Source organism: Hipposideros armiger, unplaced genomic scaffold (genome assembly GCF_001890085.2).
Source record: "Hipposideros armiger isolate ML-2016 unplaced genomic scaffold, ASM189008v1 scaffold_242, whole genome shotgun sequence".
NCBI lineage: Eukaryota > Metazoa > Chordata > Mammalia > Chiroptera > Hipposideridae > Hipposideros > Hipposideros armiger.
In genome coordinates, this window is record NW_017731592.1 from 1,842,053 (window position 1) to 1,869,320 (window position 27,268).

At 50.4% G+C, this 27,268-nt stretch overlaps 2 protein-coding genes across 3 annotated transcripts; both read left to right on the plus strand.

The window, feature by feature from the left end:
• The first annotated feature begins 7,641 nt into the window (after positions 1–7,641).
• Positions 7,642–11,437, plus strand: LOC109389740 (transmembrane emp24 domain-containing protein 9). Its single transcript, XM_019655537.1, has 5 exons — positions 7,642–7,869; positions 8,043–8,143; positions 8,905–9,030; positions 9,381–9,527; positions 10,592–11,437. Exons 1-5 carry the CDS (start codon positions 7,686–7,688, stop codon positions 10,739–10,741), a joined length of 708 nt encoding a protein of 235 aa, XP_019511082.1. The 5' UTR covers positions 7,642–7,685; the 3' UTR covers positions 10,742–11,437.
• Positions 11,438–14,493: 3,056 nt separating this feature from the next.
• Positions 14,494–25,371, plus strand: B4GALT7 (beta-1,4-galactosyltransferase 7). Of its 2 annotated transcripts, XM_019655650.1 has the most exons (7): positions 14,494–14,639; positions 16,362–16,517; positions 18,194–18,556; positions 21,335–21,560; positions 22,571–22,654; positions 22,916–23,020; positions 23,517–25,371. In XM_019655650.1, the coding sequence occupies exons 1-7, from the start codon at positions 14,590–14,592 to the stop codon at positions 23,670–23,672; spliced, it is 1,140 nt and encodes a 379-aa protein (XP_019511195.1). In that variant the 5' UTR covers positions 14,494–14,589; the 3' UTR covers positions 23,673–25,371. The 2 variants fall into 2 exon arrangements, with proteins under 2 accessions (XP_019511195.1, XP_019511196.1); XM_019655651.1 differs by lacking the exon at positions 16,362–16,517.
• Positions 25,372–27,268: the final 1,897 nt, after the last annotated feature.

Genomic DNA, 27,268 nt, shown 5'->3' on the forward strand with positions numbered 1-27,268 from the left:
ATACAACATCAGCTTCAGGTGTACAGTGCAGTGATCAAGCCTTTTCCCCATCCATGATGCAAGACATGTGACCACCTGACACCCTACAAAATATTCACAACATTATCAATTACATTCCTCGAACTGTCCCCCATGTCCCCATGGCAACACTGCACATGGTCCTGAATCTTGATTGCGTTCTAGACCAGTGTCACCACCTGTATGTAGTAAAGGACTGGTTTGGCTTGGTTTGGTTTGGTTTGGTTTGTAATAAAATTTCCAGGGGATGGCTGGTTAGCTCAGTTAGTTAGCGCATGGTGCTGATAACACCAAGGTTTCCAGTTCAATCCCTGCATGGGCCACTGTGAGCTGGTATGCCATTAAAGAGTCAACTATGCCATTGTAGCATGAAAGCAATGTGTGTAACTAATGACCATGGCTGTTACCCAATAAATTTTTTTTTAATTCTAATCCCTGATGAATCAATACTTTTGTAAAATGCAATAAAAAATGAAACCGATCATGTGCTTGGATGTCACATTAATGTTAAATTTGTATACAAGTTCTTAAACAACTCTTCTGTTTCTGTACTTATCTTATTGTAGACCTATAACAAGAACTCATGGACCAGCACTGGTCCACAGACCACACTGTGAGGAGCACTGTTCCACGGCAGTGGTTCAGTAGACAGGCTGCCCATAGAAATCCCCTAAAGAGACACAAGTGGAAAATTCTTAGGCCCAGCAGTGACATGCATATAAGGAGATAGGGCATCAGTGATTTCACAGCAAGATTTCAAGGCCCAGAACCCAGACGTTAGAATGGGGGATGTAGTTTCCTAAAACAACAGAAGTATTTTGTTGATGAAAGAACAACCTGTTTCTGACATAAGACAGTACTGGGAATATAAGAGCAGTGAGCCTGCCATTTGGATCCTCCCACTCGGCAGAGATCTCATTCCACACTGGCTGTTAAGACCACTGAACCTGGGTACCATTTGTGAAATTAAAATGAGACACTGAGGGACCATCTCTGGTTCCCCCAAGACCTTGGACTCTGGCAGGTCTTTACTACCTACTGTGCCCTTTCTGGGGGATGCCTTGATCCCCCATCCCTGCCCCCTTCTCTACCTGCCTAATTCCTATTCATCCATTAAAGGCTCAAGTCCAGCAGCATTCTCTTAGGTGATTCTTCCCCTGGGCTCTTTGGGGCCCTTTATTATTTTTTTTAAGGTTTTATTGGGGAATTGGGGGTGGAAAACAGCATTGAGGAATCGGGAAAGGGGAACAAACAGGTTGCTGTCCTTTTGTTCTTCAGTCTAGTTGTGGAGGACGTTGCTTCACTGAGCCATGTTGGTATTATCATTGTGCTCTTCCTGGGTGAGGCAGATCGGTCGCCGGCCTCTGGACGGCTGCTCATGGTGGCTCACGGCAGCTCACGCCAGCTGTCGGCTGCTCATGCTGGCTGCCAGCCACTCATGGTAGTTCATGGCAGGCCACTGCAGGGGCTGCAGCTTACGACGTCGCCAGCGACTCACAGCAGCCCAGCTCCTGGTTGAGCTGTTGTTCACCATCTTAGCTGTAGAGGGCGCAGCGTCACTGGCCCTCATGTGGGATCCAAACCGGGGCCCTGCTGTTCAGAGCTGGCTTCCAAAGCCAACTCCTAACCAACGCGCCACTCGGCCGGCCCCTCTTTGGGGACCTTTAAATCTCTCTATCCCAGTGTTAACCACGCTGAATTGGAATTGTCCATTCACAAGTCCCTTGGGCTGAGAGCTGGAAGACACAGGTTTCTGCTATATATTTATCTCTGTGCTCCCCCAAGCCTAGAAAAGAACTAGGAACAGCATGAATGTGAACTGGATGTTTGGTTAAAGAAGGAAGGAAAAAGAGAAAGGAGAAAGAAAGAATGGAGGGAAAAGCAGGGGAGAAAGGGAGGAAAAAGAAAGAGAAGATGGAGGAAAAAGAGAGAGAAGGAAGGAAGGAAGGGGGAAGGAAGAAATCAAGGATGAAGGAGGCAGGAGAGAAAGAAGGAAGAAGAGTAATTGTGAGTCATAATTACAAGAAAAGCCAAAATCTCCATATATATGCCTGACATTTTTGGTGACATCCCCTCCTGATTATTCCCATTAGGCATCTGGAGCTGGGGAGGGTGTGGGTGGGGCTGCATTAGGGAAAGAATGTTCTGCATATAAAATTAGAGCTTCCATGTGCAATTCTTTTGCTCTGGTATTGGGTGGATTATTTCAATTTACTGGTTACCTCCACACCATCCCCAGGACACCACCACACCACTGTCCCTTCCTCTGAACCACTGGCCTCTACACTCATCCTTCTCCCTGGCCTGTGGAAAAACACTTTCTATTCCTTGTGGCCATCTCTACAAAGGAATTTTCTATGAGAGTTCTTCCCTCTGTGCCCTCTGTCCCAGAACACCTAAGCACTGGAGAGAGTATATGTGCTGAATCCAGGGACATTGAAAACTGACCTGTTGAACCTTGAACCAGACGTTGGACCTGCTTCACCACCCCCCTAGGCTCACACTGGTCCCTCTGACAGAATCCTTCCACTCCTGATGTTTTTTCAGAGGTCCTATTTTGTCCTCTCCTTGGGGCTTTGGGCAGTTCACCCCACAGGCCTGTGCCCGACTGAACCCTAATTGAATACTTGGTCTTCCCATCCTGCACTGTGGGGGTCCCATAGTAGGGCAAATCAACGGGAATGGCTGAGCTGTGGCCCAATCCCTGAGAGTCAGGAGGCCATTGATCCCAGGACCCAGAGGATTTCTAGGGTCACTTTAGCCAAATACCACATTCCAGCCCACCTAAGTCTCAGCTCTACTTGAGCCAAAATGCCATTGCACTTTCCCACAGTAAATGTCTGCAGTTTTCACAAAGGTCTCGGCTGTTTTCCAAACATCTGTTCTGGATGGGTAAAGAAATGCACTGACTTGACTGAGGCACAAGGACACCTCTCTGGGTTCAGTCTCCCAAGGGCAAATCCTTTCCCTTTATGCCTGAGGTTGCATAGATGAACCTGGACATGTGATGCAAATTTCTCAGACCATCTTTTAATCATCATCCTTTCTGTCAAGTTTCCTAACCTGCAACTTCTTCTGCCCCTGAAGGGAGACTTTATCTCCAAATTTCATTCATGTGGGAGGCCTCCTTCTTCAGGTTCAAAGATCATTCATTGTCTATGACACAAAACCCAGGAGTAAAAAAGAAAAGGGGACATGATGGGGAAACCAAGGTGGAGGAAAGAGAGAGGAGGAAGATGACAAATGCAAAGAGTGACAAGGATATCTTCTACCTACTTCCCCTTTCTCTCCCTCCTTCCCCACTTTTTTCCTTCCCTCCTCTCCCACACCACCTTCTACCTACGTCCCTCTGCTCCCTCCTTTTTAAAATGTAGGTTTTATTACTTAAGTATGGTGAGGCCAACAGATCAGGAGATGATTGGCACTGAAAAAAACAGTTCGTTACAGTTCCCAAGAGGAGTGCTATACCATGACATGCAAGGCCACATAGGAAACACCAAGGTTGGTCAGGAGGCAGAGGGAGTAAGGGGAAAGCATGGATAAATACCTTTATTGTGGCTTTCATGGGAAGGAATGGGTGAGACAAGGTAATCAGGCTTAGGATTGGCTAGTTTGAATAATTTCAGTGGGCTCAGGGGTATAGGGACTTTGCTAGACAGTTAACACCATGTGGCCAGAGAATGTTTCTTTTTTTGAATCACCAACGTATTTCTAACACCAAGCACAGAACTTGGCACAAAATATGTGCTCAAGTCATAGTGGTGAAATAAATAAATGAAGAGCTCTAATTCCCACCCCCCCACCAAAAGTTTATTGTTTAATTTCCACAATTTGTGAATTTTGCAATTTTCCTTTTGTTATTCATTTCTAATGTCATCTCATTGTTGTCAGAGAAGATAGTTTGTATGATATCTATCTTTTAAAATCTAATAGGACTTAATTTGTATCAATATATGCCTAATATTTCATGTATCCTGGAAAATGTCCCATGGAGAAGAATGTGTATTGTTGTTAGGTTGAGTGTTTTATGTATGTCTGATATTAGGTATGTAAATGTTTATAATTATTATATTTTCTTGCCATATTGAACCTTTTATGAAAATAATGTCTTTTGTCTCTTGTAACATTTTTTTTATTTAAAGTCTAGTTTGTCTGATATTAATATAGCACAGGTGCTCTCTTCTCTTTACTATTTGCATGGAATATCCTTTTCCATTCCTTCACTTTCAAGTCTGTTTGTGTCTTTGGATCTAAAGTGAGTCTCTTGTAGACAACATATAGTTGGATCATGGTTTTTTAAAATCAATTCTAACAATCATTGTCTTTTGATTGGAAAGTTTAATCCATTTAATTTAAGTAATTACTGATAAGGAGGGACTTCTGTCATTTTGTTATTTGTTTTCTATTTGCCTTATAGCTTTCTTGTCCCTCATTTCCTGCATTTATTGTCTTCTTTTGTGTTTAATTTTTTCGTAGTGAAACAAACATTTCCTTCTGTGTGTATCCTTTAGCTATTTTCATTGTGGTTATCTTGGAAATTACATTTAACATCCTAAAGTTGTAACACTCTAATTTGAATTTTGTTGCGTCCCGCGCGACATGAGCAGTGGAAGAACGAGAGGGGGCGGTGAAGGGTTAAGAAATAAAAGAAACAGCAGTCAAGAGTTAAATGAGCATGGGGCCAAGGGTCTCCAGCCTCGTGGACTAAGAGGCCCAAATCGGCCGACACACCGCTTTTATTTCTCCACCTACCCGGAAGTAGCATTGTTCTCTCCACAGTCTGTCTCATTCCTGAGAACTTGCTCAAGCCAGATTACCCATGCCTGCAAACTGCTATTACTGAGAGTCCGCCTGAGGTGATAAGACAGATGCTCTGCCTTCACATACCCTATACAAAAAAAACGACCCCAGGAAGATAAGATTATTGTGCTGAGGACAGATACTATCACACCATCAGGTCACTTCCCAAGCAGGTTGAGGGAAGGAATGTAGCTACAGAGGTAGAAAACCTCCAGTCTTTTTGGGGGGCGAGTGAGGGCCCATGCCCACCTCCATCAGCCCTGAGATTTCTCCTAATGGGCTCCACCCGACCGTGCCTGTCTTAGGTTGTTCCTCCCACGAGGACTCTTACCCGTCATTGACTAACCAGCCATCCTTTGGAGCCAAACAGGGAGACGCAAGGCGCATGAACAGTGTCCTCAAAAGGATCAGTTTAGGGTTAAGCACGGGGGGACAGACGGCTGGACAGCTGCATGGCAACAGAATTTATACCAGCTTAACGTCAATAAAAAACAAAACTTTGTCCTCCTTTAACAGGTCTGTTCTCACCCCTTTTGATTGTTTATATTACAAAACTCTATCTTTATACATTGTGTGTAATGGTTACCTTTTACTATGCAAGAAACTAAATATTTATACATGCAACAAACAGAATAAAATCTCTAGAGAATTATGCTGAGTGAAAAAAAGCCAATCTCAAGAGGTTACATACTGTATGAGTCCATTTATGTAATATTCTTGAAATGGCAGTTATAGAAATGGAAAACACAGATTAGTAGCTGTCTGGGGTTAAGGAAGGACTAAGGGGGTAGTGATATGACTATAATAGGACAACATGAGGGATCCTTGTGGTGATGTTCTGTATCTTGACTGTATCAATGTCCATATTCTGGTTATGATATTGTATTATATTTGGGCAAGACTTTACCTACCATTGGAGGAAACTGGGTAGTGTGTACACTAGATCGCTCTACATTATTTCTTTTTTTTATTTTTATTTTTTTAAAGATTTTTATTGGGGAATTGAGGGAAGGGGAACAGACAAGTTCCTGTCCTTTTGTTCTTCAGTCTAGTTGTGGGGGATGTTGCTTCACTGGCCCAAGTTGGTACCATCTTCCCGGGTGAGGCAGATCAGTCGCCGGCTTCTGGACCACTGCTCACTGCGGCTGCTGGCCTATCACGCTGGCTGCTGACCACACACGGTAGCCCATGGCAACCCACTGCATCAGGGGCTGCAGCCTACGCCATCGCTGGCGACTCACAGCAGCCCAGCTCCAGGTTGAGCTGTTGTTCAGCATTTTAGCTGTAGAGGACAGTGTCACTGGCCCTCATATGTGGGATCCGAACCGGGGCCCTCTGGCGTCCCAAGCCAGCTCTTAACCAAAGCGCCACTCGGCCGGCCCGCTACATTATTTCTTACAATTGCATCTGAATCTGTAATTACCTCAATACAAGAAAGCTTAATTTAAAAATACCTGAAACTAATATTATAAAATGTTATCACTTATTCATTCTGTAATCACTTGTTAATTCTGAATAATGAGCAGTCATAGTATGTAAGTATAACACCACTAAGAAAAACACAACCAGCGGTTCATAGAAGAAAATAAATGATCAGCAAAAAATGTTCGGTATCTAAGGAAGTAAAAATTATAGGGTAGTGAAATACAATTTTTCATTTACTGATTTTGCAAAAATTAAAAAGGTTGAGAACATTTGATCAGGGTGTGGGAAGGTAAACACTGACACGCTGCTGGTGAGACTAAATTGGTGTACACTTTTTGGGAGGGCAATTTTGTGATCTATAAACAAAACTATGTCCTACAGCAATGCCTTTTGAAAATGAACAAAATTTTTATTGCACCATTATTTGCGAGAGCAAATAATTAGTGGGAAAGAAATTTTAAGCACTTTCATCAGAAATGGTTAGAAAAATAAGGTACACTCATATTATGGAATATTGTCACTGTTAAGAAAAATGAGATAAAGACTTCCCAATGATGTTAGGGAAATGTGAACACATTCCCACTAAAACCTCCCTCCCTAGGGCCAAAGGAAACAACAAAGAGAGTCCCAAATGGAAAGAAAACCGCCAAATTCAATGAAACCTTGAGGTAGCACAATAAACTAACTCCGAAGAAGAGCTGCCAAAATACACTAAAATTTGGGTACAATTCAGGAAGGCCAACAAGGGCAGACCCAGACCTCTGCTGATCGTGCAAAACTCTCCAAAACGGGGCAGCTCTGCCCCGAGAATCCCAGTAACCCTTAATCCGCCGGCCACTGGGGCACCGAACCCGGGTCCGGAGACGAACCATCACCGCCGGGAATCCGCAGCAAAGCCCGCGTGGAGGAGTATGCGGTGGTGATGGTGGCATACCTGGGACCATACAGACCAAATTTAAGAGTCACAGGGGCTTGAGGGGGCTCAAAGAAGTGGTAAACGGAGACCATGACACTTCTTTTTTGTTGTTTTGAAAAAAATTTTGAAGATAAATTCAAGCACTGTTTGTACCATGTTTTTCAAAAAGTTCAATTTTTAAAAAGAGAAGCAAACCCAGAGTGGCAGTTGCTATGCCAGGGATAGTAGTTTCGAATCCTGTCCCTCCGCGACCTCAAGCAAACTACATTAGTTTCATCATCTGTAAAATGCCGATAATCACCACCAGTGGCCGGGCCGCGACAAGGATCAACCGAAAGAATTTTTCAATTTTGGGGTCCTAATTCGGTCTAGAAGCCGCGCCCCAATCAGGAACTGCCGCGCCACGGCCGCCGGGTATCTCGGGACTTGTAGTCCCCCCAGTGGAACTCGCTGTCCCGGCAGGACCCGCGGCGGCGGCAGCGATACGTGGCGCGGCCAGCTGCGGCTGCACGGGCGGTGGGGCAAGATGGCTGCGGAACATAGTCTGTGGGTCTTTGGGCTCTGGCCCGGAGCAGGGGTGGGTCGGGTGGTGCGGACCCTCCTGCTGCTGCTGTGGTTTGCGGCTCGCGGAGGCACGCTCTACTTCCACATCGGGGAGACGGAGAAGAAGTGCTTTATTGAGGAGATTCCGGACGAGACCATGGTTATAGGTGCGGGGGGAGGGGGAGAGTTGGGAACAAGACCGCGGCGGTCTTGAGGGATGGGGTGAGGGAGTCAGCAGTGTTCCAGAGCCGGGAGTAGTCGGCCTCGCAGTGCTCTCGCGGCCGCGGATCTGGAGCCACCTCGCGCTCCTCTGACGTGGGCTCGCCCCGCTTCTCTCCAGGAAACTACCGGACACAGCTGTATGATAAGCAGCGGGAGGAGTACCAGCCGGCCACCCCCGGGCTTGGCATGTTCGTGGAGGTGAAGGACCCAGAAGACAAGGTGAGCCTGCCCCTTAGCCCCACTGAGCCCTCCACTTTGCATTTCAGCGCCAGATGAAGCAGGCGCTGGTACTTTCCCTCCTAGTTTCTACATCCGCAAAATTGGTTAAAAAAAAAAATACAGTTGGTGTTGTGGGAAGATCCCAGATTTTCACTCCTGGCCTAATTGAGGCTGTTGCAATGCTGGCTGCACCCCTCAACTTCCTACAGACTGCTGCAAGACTCCGCCAAGTCAGTTATCTTCCTTGAGCCATATCCCTGGTCTGCGAAATGGAAATTCATCTATCGTATATAGGTGTGATGGGTGGATTAATTGTGGTGCTGGAAAACAGAATTTTTCCAAGTGTAAAGCTGTGACATCTAGACTTTAGGATTTCATAGGGCAGGGTACTTTCCAAAAAGAATGAGCAGCTTTAATTTTGATAAATGAGAATATTAAAACAAAACAAAAAAAGCCAAACCCTTTAGCTGTCACCTTTCACTTAAAAAAAGAACTACACCAAAATGATCGAAAGGACGTGAGCTATGAATAAAGGAAAACTTTTCCCAGGAGCAGTCACATAACAACTTAATGTCAGACTCTTCATTCCTGTTCCAAATAATTCACAGACACACTTTTGGCAACTGCTGCTGAGCAGCCGTGCACCTTTTAGTGTTGAGGGATGCTCAAAGCTCTGTTTGTCAACTTTTGAGGCACTTAGAGCCTTAAGCACTGTCCAGCCCACGCCTACCATAACACTCACTGAAGTCCCTTCTCTCCAGGTCATCCTGGCCCGGCAGTATGGCTCTGAAGGCAGGTTCACTTTCACATCCCATACCCCTGGTGAACACCAGATCTGTCTTCACTCCAATTCTACCAAGTTCTCCCTTTTTGCTGGAGGCATGCTGGTAAGTTGATTCAAGTGGGACTCGAAGCTTTCAGCCTCTAGCCCCTGGTCAGGACTGGGGACTGGTGGTACTGTGGGTGTAAGATTAGTATGTTGGATTTTGTGTTTCCTAATAAAACGGGGTTTCCAGTGAACATCCAGTGCATGGTTGCTATGCTCTTTGTATATGGATTGGTCAGGGCATCAGCCAAGGCTTATTCTTGTGCCTAAAGCCCCACAGGGCTGGACACTGAGGAGGCCTCATCAGTGGTGGCTAAGTGAACAAATAAAGGAGGATGGGGGGGACCAGCTATCAGTCCCTCACAGGAAGACTGGCAGGACCACCTGATTCTCTTCCTTGTCTGGTCCCAGAGAGTTCATCTGGACATCCAGGTGGGTGAACATGCCAATGACTATGCAGAAATTGCCGCCAAAGACAAGTTGAGTGAGTTGCAGCTACGAGTGCGACAGCTGGTGGAGCAGGTGGAGCAGATCCAGAAGGAGCAAAACTACCAGCGCGTGAGTGGTTCATTCAGGAGTGGTGGGCTTCCTCCCAGAAGCTGCCCACTAGCTGAACCAGGAGGGGCATGTCAGATTCATTAGGAAACCCAAGGGACATACCTGTTTGTGCTACTTTGCAAGTCTAAAAGGTGGGGTGGCTATTATGAACTCTACTTTGTAATTGAGGAGACAGTCTCTTAAAAGGCTGTTATTGCCCTGTGTCACACAGTTACACGCACAAAGTGACAGAGCAGGGATTGATCCCAACACCTTGGGTGCTATTTCTGGGGCTCTAGGTGCTTCCAGGACCAGGGGTTTCAAACTCACCTGTGTCCAGGAGCCAGGCAGGTACAAAGAATGGATCTATGACAATAAGGATTGGTAGGACAGTGACCTGTCTAAACAGGAACAGCTGCTGTTGTCAGCTGAGGACAGCCTTGCAGAAATGCTAGCTAGTTGGGCCAGCCGAGTGGCTCAGTTGGTTAAGAGCTCACTTAAGAGTGTGCGTTCTGAGCAACAGCGGTTCGAGTCCCGGCCCACACTGAGCTGCCAACAGGTGGCAGGATGGCTCAGCTATAAAAAAAAAAAGAAAAGAAATGCTAGCTAGGCCTGAGTTTTAATAGGAGCTAGAGGTCCAGGTTTTTTATGTGAAAATTTCATGGGTTTTAAATGTTGGCAAAACATTGTGTGAGTCAAACGAAACACATGTATCGCCCAGATCCATCCCTGGGGCACCAGTTGCAACCTGTTTGCAATCTTCAAGGAGCAACTTGGGAGATCTGGGTAGAAGGCTCAGAACAAGTCCTCTCTTGAGTGCTTCAGGACAGCTCGCCTGATGGCACCTCTCTCCCAGGCACCAGGGTAGGACCTACTAAGGGCTGTAACTGACAGATGAGCAAACAGACTTAGGTTACCTGAGGTCATCTGGCTGGTGAGTGTGAAGATATTCCTTATGTGGGGTTGCTTTTTGCAGGTAACTGACTGGAACCTGGGCCATCTTCCAGGGAGGGAACCCTGTAATTCTAAAGCCCCAGGTGGGGCCCAAGCAACTCAGGCTCTTCTTCTGTTCTCCCCTCCCACAGTGGCGAGAGGAGCGCTTCCGGCAGACCAGCGAGAGCACCAACCAGCGGGTGCTGTGGTGGTCCATTCTGCAGACCCTCATCCTCGTAGCCATCGGCGTTTGGCAGATGCGACATCTCAAGAGCTTCTTTGAAGCCAAGAAACTGGTGTAGCCATCCTTCCTCCTAGGCTGGGGGAGAAAGGGCCTCCTGGAACTGATTTCTCTCTGGCAGGAGGACTGGTTCCCAGCCATGGATATTCTGGAGGGGAGAGGGGCCACAGGCACCCCAGGCACAAGCTGAGGGCAGCACCTCGGCTGGCAAATACTGAGTAGGTGGTGGGGCAAATGACTGTCCTCACCCCTGGGCTCTGGGCCCTTTGCAGTAATCTAGGGGCTGGTGAAGCCACTGGGAGCCCCACTGACACCTGAGAATCACAGTGTTACTGAACAGGGATGTGAGGCTGTTGTCTGGGATGGCTGGGGGGAGGGGAGTGGGTGGGCAAGCAAGTCTTCCTTTTGTCTTCCTTTGCTAACTTGGGATTTTGAGCAGGTTGGGATGCAGCTGTGATTTCCTGCCACCCTAGGAACCTCACTGTTGCCTCCTTGGGTCTAGACCCAGCCTGCTGATCCGGGGTGGGTTGTCAATTGAGGGTGGGTGGAGGGGGTTGCAGTATGGGAAAGTGGCCCTGAGGTTGACCCTGGGTTCTTCACATGGTTGTCTTTTTAGAGACTTGTACTGGGGTCAGGGCAAGCAGAGGTCTTGGTGCTGGCTGGGGACGGCGCCTGCAGTCTTAGTTACTGATTTCATTTTCAATAAGCCTAGGTTTGTTACATTGGTTTCCAAATTAAACAACAACAAAAAAGTAGACTTATTGTCCAGTGTAAAATTACTATCAGTGGGCATAACACTGCAAGGTGCTTCAGGAAACGTCAGTTCTTCCAATGGTCAAAGCACCTCACAGTCCACGATGAGTACCCACCTGTGAACTTCGTTCTTTCCATGTTCCCCATATCTCCCTGCAGCAGCGGGTAGTGATTTTGTCCAAGATCATCCAACAATTAAATTGTGGGGTTGGTGCTCAAATCTACACAATTTCCTCTGCGCCAGGTCCCTCATGAGTATCCTTTCCGCCTTTCCAGAGTAGGTAGACTCTGAGTAGAATTGTGGTAGTACTGCAAGGAGTGCATAGTTAGAATGGTGCGCTGAACAGGAATGCTGCAGGTGGGAAGGACAAATCCCTGGGTGGGTAGGGATGAGGATACTGATGAGCTTAACCAGTAGCACAGGGTTTTAGCAAGGACCTTGAAAGAGGAGAGGAAAGATTCAGATGAAAGGCAGGGCAGCGGTGGTTGGGGAAGGCAGAGGCAAACAGCTGGTCTGGAGATAGATGGGCATTGTTTCAGCTGAAGTTGAGGTGGAGGGGTTGCGAGAAGGCTGGAAAGGAAGGTTGATTAGAATTAGAAGAGCCTTGAGCCTCAGGTAAGAGATTTGATTACCCACTGTTCCACAAAATTTTGAGTAGAATAATCTGTATAAATTTGAGGAAGGTTGACCCAGCAGTGTGAGACAGGGTGGGGAAACAATTTGGGGGACCACTTGACCTAATAGGAGGATGTAATCTGAGCTCATATTACCACCTAGACCACCACATTTAGAAAAAAGTAAACATCTTTTTAGAATTACCAAAAAATTGCGAAGATAGTTTTCCCTATTATTAACGTCATGCATTCGTATGGTACATTTGTTAAAAATTAATGAGCCAATACCGGTACATTATTTTTAACTGAAGTCTATACTTGATGCACGCTCTACTTAGTTGTTAACCTGACCTGGACCTTTTTCTGGTCCAGGATCTCCTCTAGGACTATGTTACGTTTAGTTGTCTCTTTGGGCTTCTGTCTTGGCTGTGACAGTTTCTCAGATATTCCTTGTTTTTGATGACCTTGACAGTTTTCAGGAGTATTGGTCAGGTATTTTGTAGAATGCACCTCAATTGGAATTTGTCTGCTGTTTTCCTCATGATTGGACTGGGGTTATGGGTTTTTGAAAGGAAAACCACAGAGGTAAAGTGCCCTTCTCATCCCATCATATCAAGGGTACTTATTATCAGCATGACTGATGTCACAGCTTAAAATTAGTTAATTTAGATTTTTATGTGAAATCTGATTTCTTGAGATAAACGATCTGACACTAGTGTCACCAGTGGGACTTCATCCTGACGTGACAGTTATCTGGACTGTCTGACCCCTTTAGATGTGCTTGTGCTCTCCAGGTTACAGTCCCACCTCCCTACTTTTCATCATTGGCCTTACCTGACTGGTCTCTGCAGTGGGTCAGCTGCACCTTTGTCGTCAGCCAAACCTCAGCTAGATTTGCCAAGGTTCTGGTAGGGGGTGCAGTGCCCTAGGAGAGTTCAGCAGGAAGGGGACCAGTGGATTGTATGCTGCTGGGTTTAAGGGAGGAAAGGGGACTGCCGGGAATGATTAATTTCCCACCCATAGTGAAGTCCTCTTAGAAGCAGAGTAGTTGAGACCATAGATTGTGCAACCAAACTACCTGGTCTTACATATTGAATTGTCTCTGTGCCTCAGTTCTCTCATCTTTAAAGTGGGCATAATAAACACAGGATTCAAGGACTGAATGAAATAATAGTAGAAAGGGCTGGCCGAGTGGCGCGTTGGTTAAGAGCTCGCTTGGGATGCCACAGGTCCCCGGTTCGGATCCCACATATGAGGGCCAGTGACACTGCCCTCTACAGCTAAGATGCTGAACAACAACTCAACCTGGAGCTGGGCTGCAGTGAGTCGCCGGCGACAGCGTAGGCTGCAGCCCCTGATGCAGTGGGCTGCCATAAGCTACTGTGTGTAGCCAGCAGCCAGCGTGAGCAGCCAGCAGCCGCTGTGAGCAGCCGTCCAGAAGCCGGCCACTGATCTGCCTTGTCCGGGAAGAGCGCAATGATGGCCAACTTGGGCCAGTGAAGCAACGTCCTCCACAACCAGATTGAAGAACAAAAGGACAGGAACTTGTCTGTTTCCCTTCCCCAATTCCCCAGTGCTGTTCCCATCCCCCAATTCCCCAATAAAAAATTTTAAAAAGTAATAGTAGTAAAGAATTTAGAACACGTGACTGCATGTAGTAAGAACTCAATAGATGTTAGCTACTTACTGAGAAACTTAAAGTTTGCCTGGAAGAGCAGAGGAGATTAATAGCTGCCACTGTCTTTTCCCAGATGGGAAGCCAGCCCAGCAGGGCAGATATGGGAACTTAATGTCCTTACAGTATTCCCCTTAGTTCTCACCTCAACTCCACCAAAGTACTCCTCTCCTGGATGATAGCTATCATTTACATAATGTTAACTATTGTGCCCATTGCTGTACCAAGTGCATTTTCCCCTTTAGTCCTCAGAGCAGCCATGTAGATCAAGAAACATGATCAGGTGAGGGAACATGCAAAGAGATTGTGCCTTGCCCCTAAACAGCTGAATTGGCAGAGTCAAGATTTCGAATCCAGTCAATCAGTCTGTAGTGCCTGACTCCAACCTACTCCTTGGGGTATCAGTCGAACCCAAGACTGGGCCCTGAGCTTGGCTTTGTCCTCCTCCAATCTTGTTGCAGAGGAAGAATACACCTGGGTTGACAACAGGGATGCCAAGACGGTCTCCTCCTTTCCTCCAAAAGAGAAGGAAGATGCAAATTATCCCAGGGCGCTGGTTTGGAAGTCTGGAGTCAGTCCAGTCCCTGTCCAGTTATTTGAGCCCTCTTTACGGCCTCAGTTTCTCGGAATGTTAAGCGGGGAGGGCAGTTAGCAGTCGGGCGGTAGGAGTGTTCCTCGGCATGCGGAACCTTTGATACCGCAGCTCCGGGGGGAAAAGGGCGCTGCCGGAGCGGCGGACTTGGAGGACCGAGGGGCGGGGTGGACGGGCCTGGGCGGGGCGGGAGGCGGAGGCGCCGCGTAGGCCGGGGAGTCTGGGCCCGCCCGGCTGGGAGCCTAAGCCCCATGCACCGCCACCTCCCCCTACGATGTTCCCCTCCCGGAGGAAAGCGGCGCAGCTGCCCTGGGAGGACGGCAGGTGAGCGGCGGCGGCGGCGGCCGGCATGGCCCCGGTCCTCCTGGGTGCCCATCTTTTCCGGGCCGCCCTGCGGAATCTAGGAGCCCGAGCTCGTCGCGCCTCCGTCTCTGCGGTCTGAGGGTCTGTGGTTCTCCTTGTGGGTCTCTGCCTCTATCAGTCTTCGTCACTCCGCAGGTCTCCGTCACCTGCGGGTCTGTATTTCTCCGTTGACTTCCCTTTGTGAGTTTCTGCCCTTCTCTTTGCAAGTCGCTTTCTCTCATTGTGGATCTTTGTGTTTCTCCACCGGCCTCTCTGTACGGGTCTCTGACTCCGTTGACCTCTCTCAGTGGATCGCTGTCTTTCTGTCTGTCCCTGGGCTCAAAGGGTCTTTATTCCGTTTTTCTGGTCTCTGCCTCCTATCACATCCACGTAGCCTCAGACCCTACCCTTCCTCCCTCATGCTTCCCTTTCTTTGCTGGCTGCCCAGAAGAACACACCAGACAGAAGCTGTCTGCTCTGCCAGGCTGGCCACTGCCTGGCACTTACTAGGCACTCCTCACACATAACACTAGTTCATTTCTGGTGCCGCTGTATTTGAACGGGGCCTGCTCCATGTGTTAGGCATGGGTTTGGCTCAAACCTTAGCTAAGGATGCTTCCCACTAAAGCAGAATTAGGGTGAGGGAGCTATTTAGTTGCCAGCATTTGGGAGGACACTTCAGTCTTGAGATGTACCCCCAAAACTCTTCTCACCTAGAACACATAGTAGGTCTCTGCCCAATGAATCACACCTTATTCCCTTTATGTCTCTTAAGTTTGCCAGATGCCGAAACATTCTGGAATATAATGGGCACAACTCTTTACCTTTGGGGTTTTTCAGGGTTGGTGTTGAAGGAAGAAGAAAGGAATATGATAGAAAGGAAATCTGGACTGTGTTATCAACCCTGGGCAGGAATCCTTTTTGATAGCCATTTGACCAGAGACAGGTCACTTAATCTTTCTGACCTCAGCTTTTCCGTCTCTGAAACAAGGATCATAACTACTCTGCAAGGCCACATGAGGATTAAAGGAGATAGTATATGTAAAACCCTTGACACTGTGCCTGGCACAGAGAAGGTAGCTTCCAGTCACCTTTGCAGTTTGGACGTGCTGTAACCAGAGCAGTTGAGTATTCAAACCTTCTGAGAAAAGAAAGGAAAAGTGATGGAAGAAAATTTTCATTTCCTGGTCACTTTCTATAAACCTTTGGATCATAACTGTGTTCCCAGAAAAAGTTACTGATGTCAATTCTTGCTATTGACACGGGTACAAAGATCAGTGCAACAGATGCAGGCTAATATAGCAACTAAGAGTGCTGGCTCTGAGGCCAGCCTGCCTGGATTCAAATCTTCCCTTTCCTAGCCTTGGGCACAGATTGATGAAGGAGACAACCTCATCTGGTCTGCCCCACTCAGAGCAGAGTGGCCTGGGCCTAGGAGCAGCTGGGACTGCAGATCTGGAGTTTGCCACCAGGTGGCACCAGGAGGCACTGTTCTCAGTGTCCACTGTCCTGAGGAATTGGGGACTCAACTCTAAATTCAGTTGCTCAGCGGCTGGGGCCCTTAAAGCGCCGGATATGAGTGCCCATGGGACATGATCCTGGTAGGAAGGGAAAGTTAGACCAAGGGAACGGCATGTGAAAGTGCATGGAATGCCCAGTTCATGCCGTATTCCTGGATAATGGTCACTGCTTCTTCCCCCAAAGGTGGGATAGTTCCCCTTGTCCATCTCCCCGGTCTCTACCCTACCTCCAGAAAGAGCCCAGAGGGAGAATCTGTAGAGGGTCCAGCCTTCCCAGGCCACTGTCAGGATTGGGCTCTGCTCCTCTCCAGCGGAAACCCCCACCACAGGACAATGGGGGGTAAGTCAGAAGCTCCCTGCGAAGGTGTCCTACCCAGCCTTCTCTCTGCTGTGTGTGGGACCTGGGCCTGGCTTCAGGGCTGCTGGCTTCCAGGTTGTCAGCTGTACTGCTAGAGAGTCAGGAGTTGGTGTGGCTCTAGTGTGTGACTTAAAGCATGCCCTGACTGCTTGAACCCTTCATGTAACTCACTTAGCACGCCCTCTGCTGTGTGACTTGTGCTGGGGCCACAAATGGGAGTCTGATTACCTATGGGGAAGACAAGCAGGGACACAGGTACTTGGAGTGCTCCAAAGAGGGAAGTACCAGATGCCACGGAAACACAATAGAGGGCAGTGTGCACGTGGGTGGGCAATGCTGGTCATGACATTGGAGTTTGGCCCTGAAGGATCAGTGAGGGGCTTTCAGGCAGATAAAATAGGAAGCGCATTTCAGGCAGAAGCAACAGGCTGTGTGAGGGCTGGAGCAGGAAGGAATATAGTGAGCAGAGAAGCTCAGAGTTGCCCAAACTGTAGCACATGGTGAGTGATAGGATGCAGCTGGAGATGGGGCCAGGTCGGAGGGGTTTGATGATCAGGCCAAGGAATTTGGCTGTTATCTTGTAAACAGAAGAGGATCATCCATGAGATTGAGGGGGCCTGAGCCGGGCAAAGACCAGATGAGACCTGAGCTAAAAGAGAGGCAATGGGTAAGGAAGGGTGAAGGGGCACTTAGGAGGTCTATAAACCTGGTAGCTAACTGGTGACTCTTAGAGGTTATAAGGCAGATTGCTTTGCAGATTATTCGTGGAGGAGGGTACAGAGGAAGCTGCCCTTTTTGGAGTCCTCAGTTTCTCCTTCACTATCCTCAGGAACTTCCAGAGAGAGGGGCAAAGGAATCAGGTGAATTCTACCTATTTCTTTGTACTTTCTAATCCACAGGGCAGTCTCTCCCAGCACTACCCGTTTCTAAGCTATCCGGCTCGCTTCCCTGTTTCTGATACAAGCCTGGGTGCCGCCCCTATCCCTCAGCTTTCTTTCCCTCGTCGGTCTCTCATCTCTTGTCACATGGGCTGCCTGTTGGACTGAAGCTTTGAGACTTGTTCAGTGACCTGCCACGGTCAGTTTGGGTCTTGCATTGGTTTGAGGACAGACCTGATCTTCCCAGAGAAAACATGGGTGACTGATGCCAGCACAGGCCCTGGTCTTGGGGAACTTTCTGGTGTGAGAAGCAGGACAAAGCCAACGTTTCAGTTGGCAGTGAACCTGCAAGGGAGCAGGTGTGGAAGGCAGTGGGTGGGATCTTTAAGGCGGGGCTCCTACCATCAGCTCAGGACAGGAAGGAGACATTGTCCTGGGGAGAGGCAAGTGCAAGAGACAAGGAGCCTTGTCTCTGCGCTCATGGCCTGAACAGGACTCACTCATAGAAAATAAGAGAGCATCACGGAGCTGGGGCAGCTCTGTGACCCAGGAGTGATCAGAGGGCTTCCCAGAGGGGGGGGGGGGGGCAGGGGCTGGGCCTAGAACCGTAAGCAGGATTCTGACGCACAGCAGCAGCATGAGCAAAAACATTGAAGTTGCTTCTGCACTACTTCCCAGGCGCTCGGGGCAGACCAGTCATGTGTGTCCTAGTTGTGGGGAAGCCAAAGAAAGGATTTGGCTCAGCCCCGCCTTTCTGACCCATTCCTGCTCTTGTCCCAGGTCCAGGTTGCTCCCCAGCAGCCTCCCCCGGAAATGCTCCGTCTTCCACCTCTTCGTTGCCTGTCTCTTACTGGGCTTCCTCTCCCTGCTCTGGCTGCAGCTCAGCTGCTCTGGTGACGTGGCCCGGGCAGCCAGGGGACAAGGGCAGGAGACCCCAGGCCCACCTCGGGCCTGCCCCCCAGAGCCACCCCCTGAGCACTGGGAAGAAGACCTGTCATGGGGCCCCCACCGCCTGGCGGTGCTGGTGCCCTTCCGCGAACGCTTTGAGGAGCTCCTGGTCTTTGTGCCCCACATGCACCGGTTCCTGAGCAGGAAGAAGATCCCGCACCACATCTATGTGCTCAACCAGGTGGATCATTTCAGGTAGGGACCACCTGACCCAGCTCTCCCTCTTCGGGGGCCTCACCTTGCCCAGGACTTTCAGGGCAGCAATGCAATGCCTGGTGGGCCTCAGGCCTGTGAAAGGCCATCTGCGGCAGTGGCAGGAGGGTAGGGGGTGGTAGACCCCTCTCACTGGAAGTGGTGGGCATCTTTGGGGAGAGTTTGGGCCTGGGGAAGGCCCTAATCTGATTTCCGTTTTAAAAAGATCCCCATAGCTGCTCTATGTGGAGTGGATTATACCAAGAGGTGGGGGAGCAGGGAGAGCTCTGAGAGTCCCTGCAGTCCTCTCATGTGACAGGGGCTTGGCCAGCATGGTAGAAGGGGTGGAGGAAGCGCAGACAGGGCTTGCTTTGCTGGTGGATTGGCTGTGGGGCTTAGGGAAAGGGAGGGTCAAGGCCACGGCTTTAAAGTTCTTCACAGTCCGTTGTTATTCTGAACTCCGTACCCTTTCTAAAAACTCCCCCCACGATCACAATCAAAGCATCTCACTCTCCACCCCCATCTTTCCCTCCAACGTCCTCCTGCTGGAGACAGACTCCAACAGTTCTTGGACCCCACCAGGTCCGTTAATCTGTGATGCTCCCAATTTTCACTGCCCACTCTCCTTGTCCTCACTCTCCCCGACCTAACTTGCATTCCATGGCCCACCGTTAAAATCACTCCCGTGCATATACACCTCAACTCCCTTGTCCCTTTCTGCCTGGCACAACTTCCACCTGACGAAACCTGACTATCTGCTCCACACCTGCTCCTGGGCAGCTGGATGTCGCTGGAGACAATGCGCCTTGGCCCAGGAAGCCCCTCAGCCCTGCCTGAAGCCTCGAAATCCTCCAGCCTGCTGTCATTCCCTTCTCCTCCCTCACCGTACCCCCAGCTGATGACTTTGCTTCCTCTTTGAGAAAACAGAACCAATTGGAAGAGAACTTGCCCAAGTCCATACCTCCTGGACCCACGTACCAGCTTCTGAGCAGGGTTTCTTTGGATGCCTTGTCCCAGCTCTTCTATGGCCACCGGATCCCTTCCCCGCCTCCTACATCACTGCAGCTGTGGGCCCCTTTCTCTCCTGCATGATCGATTTTTTCTTCCCTCCTGGAGCATTTGCATCAGCTTACACCAACACACTGAAGTAGCTCCCATCTAAAAAGAAAATGACCCCCGCTTGATCACATATCGCCCACAGATAGCACCTCATTTCTCCGCTCCCCTTTATAGCAAAACTTCCCCTTCTCCCCCTTGCTCTCTCTTAAACCTCTTCCACTCAGCTGTTTACCCTCACCGTGCTGCTAAAACAGCTCTCACTGACATCACCAAGGAGCCCACCTCATTAATCAACCTTCAACCTGTAGACCTCTTGTCAGCGTTTGCCAAGTGGATTACGTCTTCCTTCCTCACACACCTCCCTCTGACTTCTGGGGCGACACTCTAGGTCTCCTTCTTCGCTGGTCGCCCCCCCTCCCCACCTCCTTTATGGGTTCTGCCTCTGCCTCATCTCCCTGATCGCTCAGTCTCAGTGCTCTTTGGGGTTTAGTGCTGGGTGTCCCCTTGCTGGGGGATCTTGTCCAGGCCCAGGGCCCTAAGTCCCATCTCTACCCTGGTGATTCCCAAGGCTGTATTCCCAGCCCAGACCACACGTCCAGCCACCTGAGCAGCCAGCCCTCCATTTGCTGGTGTCAGAGGCATCTCGAGCTTAACATGATCAAAACTAAATTCCTAATTTCCCACCTGCTCCACACCTGCTTCCTCTGCCCTCTTCCCCATTTCAGGAAATGGTAATTCCATGCCTCCAGTTGCTCAGGCCAAAAAACCTTGGCGTCATCCTCCACTCCTTCTCCCTCACACAACACATCCTGTCCATCTATTGGATTGTCGGAAAAGTTTTTGCAACGAAAAACAGAGAAAAAAATATGTCATGACTTTTCTGACAACCCAATAGAATCTGCCCACTTACCCTCTCCACTGCCACCTCCCTGTACTAATTCACCATCATCTCTTGCCTAAATTATTGTAATAGCCTCTCACCTCATCTCCCTGCTTCTATCTCGGCCCTCCAGCCTCTTCTCAACACCCTAGCTAGAGTGATCCCGTTGCAACCTAATTCATAGCACTTTGTGCTTCTGCCCCGAGCCTTCCAGTGGCTCCTCATCTCATCCAGGGCCAAAGCTCAAACCCATCACAGGCCTGTCATGGGTCCCTCACCTTCTGACCTCATCCTCTACGCCCCCCTCTCTCACTCTGGCCACATTGGTGTCTGTCCTGCCTCAGGCCTTGGCAGGCATGGAGCCCCTCCCCCCGACTTCCTTAGGGCTCATTTCCTTGTGCCTTCAGGTTTGTGGCCCTCCCTGGCCACCTGTCTAAAAGATAAGCTGCTTCTACCCCCCAGCATGCATGGTCCTCCTCACCCTGCTTTACTTTTCTCCACAGCACTTAGCACTGTCTGCCATGTTATGTATTCAATTATTTGTTTATTTTTGTCTCTTCTTATTAGAGTATCAGCTCCTTGAGGGCAGGGCTTTGATTTCTCATTGCTGCATCTCCTGTGCTCTGAACAGTTTCTGGTACATAAGTGGGTGCTCAGTAAACATTTGTGCAGTGAGTAGAGGGGCAGATGTGCATCTGGGAAGCCCCATGGTGAAGTCAGTGTCAACCTGGAGGGCAGCGTGGGCACCGGGGTAGGTGCTGTGGGGGACAGGCTCTCATGCAGAATTTGGGGGAGAGCCAGCTTGCTGCCCACCCCTGCCCAGCCTCGGCTGCCCTGCACAGGTTCAACCGGGCGGCACTCATCAACGTGGGCTTCCTGGAGAGCGGCAACAGCACAGACTACATCGCCATGCATGACGTGGACCTGCTCCCTCTCAACGAGGAGCTGGACTATGGCTTCCCTGAGGCGGGGCCCTTCCATGTGGCCTCGCCGGAGCTCCACCCGCTCTACCACTACAAGACCTACGTTGGCGGCATCCTGCTGCTCTCCAAGCAGCACTACCAGCTGGTGAGGCCTGGCTCACCTGGGTAGGGGGCACTGGTATGAGGTGCGGCAGTTCTGGGGCCCAGCAGGAGAACCCAGGAGCATCCAGAGACAGGAGACAGGAGCAGGAACGAGCAGATCAGTTAGGGAGGATTCAGCACAGTAACAGAAACCCAGGTACAAGCTGACTTCAGAAAAGGGGGGCTTCAGTGGATCTCAAAATGGAAACATCTGGGCGGGGCCGAGAGGAGGGTCTGGCTTCCCGTGTGGCTTGCCCGGTCTCTCGGACAGTGTCAGCAGGGCACCGTTTCTCTTTCCATTTCTCATTTCTGCCTTCTCTAGGCTGGACTTCTTTCCAGACACTCGGGGTGAAGGGTGGTTGTCATGGCTGCAGTCTGTGCCTGTCTAGGCCCAAGTCCACTGGAAGAGGGAGCTGCTTTCCCAGCAGCCAGCAGGAGTCCCCGGGCTGTACCACATGGACCATGACTGGCCTACCTTGGTCATGGGCCCATCCCTGGGTCCGTCACTGTGGCTGTGGCCAGGGTGGGAAGAACTGAGTGGCTTCCACCTGGGTCTCCTGCTCCTCACAAGGCTGAAGGCAGCCTTATGAAATGAAGCCCTGAATCTGATGACAAAAATCGGTATCTGCCATAGAGCCCAGCTGTCCCTCTCCCACTCAGAGGAAGAGATCGGACAGAGCCACCCCGGAGAAATAGGAAGGCAGAAATCGAGCAGGAGTTGGCATTTCTGCTCATCACCAGCTCCCCGGAGAGGTCCCTTCCTGCCGATCAGACAGTTTTGAGAAATTAATCATCTCACACAAGTTCAAGGCCCCATAAGAACAGGCAAAGGGACTGGGATGTGCTAACTATCCCCCCAATACTGCAGAGGTTGTGGGAACTGTACATTTCTGGGTGTGTCTGTCCCAAGCTGCCAGGAAAGGGGGCCCGGCCCAGCTTGGGCTGGGTACTCTGGTAGGAGACCAGAGAGCACCCTGGGAGGATGGGGCAAGTGATGCTGCCTGTCTTTGTTAGTGCAACGGGATGTCCAACCGCTTCTGGGGCTGGGGCCGTGAGGACGACGAGTTCTACCGGCGCATCAGAGGAGCCGGGCTCCAGGTAACGCCTCCCAGGCTCCACCTTCTTGACCATCATGGCCGCCCCGAGGTTCCCTTCTCTGCCCTCAGATGAAGTTCCTGGGGCTTGCAGATAGCACCCCTGGAAATGGCACCCTGATCCCAGTCCTGCCCCCAACTAGCCCACCTTTTCTGCAGAATGGGAATGCAGGCCGCTGCCTGTAGCCTGTGGCAGGCCTAACAAATGGTGAGGGCCGGAGCTCCAGGAGGGCTGGACTGACCCAACTTGCTTTGGCCTCCTTAGTTATTCCGCCCCTCGGGAATCACAACTGGATACAAGACGTTTCGCCACCTGCATGACCCAGCCTGGCGGAAGAGGGACCAGAAGCGCATCGCAGCTCAAAAACAGGTAGTGGCTGGTCTCCTGAACTGGGGCAGATAGACAGTGACATGGGGAACCAACAGGTCCAGGCATTTCTCCAAGTTCTTGGGTCCAAATGGCCCTATCATCCCCTGCTAGGCCCAGCTCAGTTGATGGTATTCTGCTTAGATACCCTACCTGCTTGGTGGCTGCAATGGGCACCTGGGCACAGGGTTGGCTGACCTTCACACAGGCTGGGTGAGGGGGACTCAGCTGAAGGTGCCGGAATCCTAGGCAAACCTTAGATCCAGAAGTCCCCATCCCTCAAACAGCCTCTTCTCTAAGAGCCATACTAGTCAACTAAAAAATCCCTGCTCTCTGCTTACTGGGGGGGTGCAGCCGTGGGCAAGAACCTTCACGACGCTGAGCTTCCCTCTCTTGAGTGAGTCGCACAGGACCTCTGATGACAAGATCATGGGGCATCAATGGGCACCTGGCACCCACAAGGCCCTGAGCATGTACTGTCTCCCCGTTTCCTTCCCAGGAACAATTCAAGGTGGACCGTGAGGGAGGCCTGAGCACCGTGAAGTACCGTGTGGATTCCCGCACAGTCCTGTCTGTGGGCGGGGCCCCCTGCACTGTTCTCAACATCATGTTGGACTGTGACAAGGCTGCCACCCCCTGGTGTACATTTGGCTGAGCTGGCTGGACAGTAAGGAAGCCTGTACCTACTCAGGCCCTGGACAAAGCCTCAGGCCCAGGCCCAGCTCCAGTAGAATGTGGAGTGGCCTGAAGCAGCGGACGGCAAGCTGTGTGTTTGCAGCAGTCCGGCCCCCGGAGGCAGGCCTGAGTCAGGACAGGACACACAGCGTGCCTGGGACGCTGCTAGCAATAAACAGTGACGGAGAGAGGCTGGGATGTGGCTCCCAACTGGCACTGTCCACCCTCCTGTTTGCCCTGCTCTGCCCTCCTTTGCGTGCCGAGACCTGCGGGCTTTTGTCCCTTCCCCCGGACTGCCTCGTGCAGAGAGATACAGTTGGGAGGCCAGGCCACTGACATGGATGTCCAGGGCGACTGGGAGGGTTTAACTGCAGAAACCAGACTGCAAGCCTCACAGAAAGGGAACAGCTGAGCAGCCCTAACTGATTGTCACCGGCCGGTATGTGGGTCGGATGGTACCGGATCTTATGATTTTTCAAGAGAAGCTAGAATTCTGGATTCTTAAGTGAAATTACTTATTAAAGGATAGCAGCTAATTGAAACTTTAAAAAAGTATGGCAGTCCAAACAAAATGTGTTGTTGACCACCAGTCTGCCACCTTTGGCTGAGGGGAAGGGGATAGGGCACAAGATGACACCTCTTAGTTTTGAGCTGCCAAGGAGTTAGGGCAGAGCTGGGGATGACAAGGGCCTGGGAAGCTCAGGTGGGGGAGAAGCCAAAGGCCCACGGCTCCTGCACCTCCCGCAGCCGTCCAGGCTTCACGGCCCTCTGGGCATCTGACCACCGCCAGGCTCTGGTGGGCTCTGACTCTCGGAGGAGGCTTCCTCCTTTCTCACTGGGATGGACAGAAACAGATCCACAGGACTGGACTTGGGACAGGCAGGATGCTTTGGCAATGACTCGGTCCTGGCTTGAGGGAAGGAGGGAGGACCACGTTTCCGAGGCGGAAGGAAGATGAGAAGTCAGTGAATTCTCTGAGGGGAGGTTGCCCGTGATCACCCAATGCCAAGAAGAGGTGAAGGAGGGGAGCCCAGGAGACTGGGATTGGAGAGTGAGCTTGGAGGGAACCTCAGGGCCAATGAGAGAGAGGCCAGGGGCCTGTAAGGTAGATCATTTCTTCAAGGCATTCAAATGCCAAAGATTTGGGGCAGAAGTTAGGAGACTAGGGACCAGTTAAGACTGGTTTGTTTAATAATAAATGGGACCCCTGAAATGCTGGAGGAAGAATTTGACATCCCGGAGTTCAGAAGGGTGGATTCAACAGCTCTGCTCCAAAGAGACTCCTCCTCTGAGGGTGTTCTCAGGGCTGCTGTGTGCAGTTGTGGGGGTTGTGCACTGTGCAACCTAAGCATAAGCCAAGAGATTTAAGCAAAGAAGAGTGGAGTCAAGGCTCAGGCTCCATGTAACTATTCAGATGTATAACAGAGGGTCCTTGTGATCCTAAATTGATTTTGTCCAGTGATTCAGCTTCACTCACCACAGTGAGGGGCAAACAGACACGGGTGGTGGGTAGGACTTTTCTCAACTTGAGGCCCAGGAGAAGGGAATGCCATACTTACTGTGTGCCAGTCTGCTGGACAACCCTGTCACCTTGGACTTACCTAACATGGAAACATAACTCCAGCCTCTTGGCATTGATGGGAATGGATAAGACATTAAAGCCACCAGCTCTGTACTCACCTGGCCTGTAGCAAGACCTTAAAAAATGGGGAGTTCCTTTCTTTCCACCTGCACTGGGAAGTGGAACAACAGAGGAAAAGCAGGATCAGCTGACCTAGCCTGGAATGGGGCACAACTCCAACCCCGCACCCCTCACTCCCTAGCCCTGGCCTCTGCTGGGCCACTGCAGGAGTGGGAGAGGGCTGGGCAGTGGTTGGCAAGGGGAAGCAGCAGGTGGCTTGGCTACTCCCTCAGCGCCCTGGTCGCCTCCTTGTCCAAGTGGAACATCCCTGTCCCGTTGGCCATGGCGTCGATGCAGTGGAGCCTGGCTGAACCAGCACTACTGAGCATGCTTCACTTAGGCCTCTCCACCTCAGAGCTGCTCTGATTTATTAACCTGTCTTATAGCTGAGGACAGTGGTGCACAGAGGTAAGTAAGGAGCTTGCCCAAGGTCAGCGAGCTGATACTGGGTGGAGCTTGGGGTTTGGCCTCCAAGCCAAATTGCTTCACCCGTGGCCTGTACAGCAGGTGCCCATGCACACGTGTTCCCTCATTCCAGACCATCCCTCTCCTCTCCCCAGCTGGCGATGGGGAGGGCTAGCCAACATAGTCTGGGGTGCCTCCCACCTTGGGATGAAACCGGAACCATGAGGGAGACAAAGTGTCTGCCCCATGCCTCTGCCTGGAGTAAGATGGGGATTTGGCTGCTGGAGAGGCCCCTTGGGGCATCAGCAGGACCAAGAGCATGGCACTGCCTGAGGAATGTACCAGGTGCCTGGGGAGGGCCTCCCCGGGGAGGCGGAGTCTTGTTGGCAGAGTCAGTTTGCTGTCATCAGGATTGGAAGGGTTCCAGAGGGATCAGCATGTGCAAGGCACAGAAACTGGAGTGTATGTTATGATCAGGATGTCCCTGGCACCCCAGCATGGTGCAGGGGTGGGAGGAGGTGGGCAGCAGAGGAAAGGTTAGCGTGACCCATGAGGATCTGAATTCCATGCTGAGTGACCTATACTTTAGTCTCTGGGTGCAGGATTTTCGAGCTGGAGCCAGTTTTTAGCAGGGAGAGACAAACAGGTCTGTGTTACAAAAAGATCCATGAGGGTGGGATCCAGGCAGACTGTGGGGTAGTCTGGAAGAGGGAGGGAGCCCAGGCCGAACGAGAGATGATGAAGCCAGAAGTGAAGTGAGGCAGTGAAGGCTGGGGAAGGGGGGCTGTCTGCTGAGCCCCTGGGGCCTGCAGGAGCCAGGGTCAGTGGTATACCACTGGGCCGTCCTTCTCAGAGGGTCTGCTTCCCTACACACTTTCCCAAAAGGCCAAATGGATATACACGGCCCTTTTGCCATCTCAACCCTCATTCCTTGAGAGCATTTTTTTAAAAAACAAAAGCAGAAACAAAGGAAAAGCAACTTCCAGTTTCAGCTTCACATTCCTTGAGAGCATTTTTTTAAAAAACAAAAGCAGAAACAAAGGAAAAGCAACTTCCAGTTTCAGCTTCACATTCCTTGAGAGCATTTTTTTAAAAAACAAAAGCAGAAACAAAGGAAAAGCAACTTCCAGTTTCAGCTTCAACATGTAAAGGGTTTGGAAGTCATCATGCCCATCCTTACAACAAGAAAAAAGCTCAAACTGAAAAGCATCTACTTTTCTTGGCCCCATCAGAGAACTGAAGTAGCAGCACAAACTGCCCCCAAATGTGGGAGCCAAGCAAACACAGCCCCCACCGGGATAAGCTGGGCTAGAGCAGACGCTGCCATAGTCACGCTGGTAGGAATACGTGAGCAGTTATTGTGACAAATTGATGCCTCACTTTCTTGCTGTACGATCTTACTCAAATCACAACCTCTCTGAACTTCAGTTTGGCCAGAGTTGTTGGAGGCTCAAAAAAACATATTAAAAGGTAAGTAGAGGGCCGGCCGA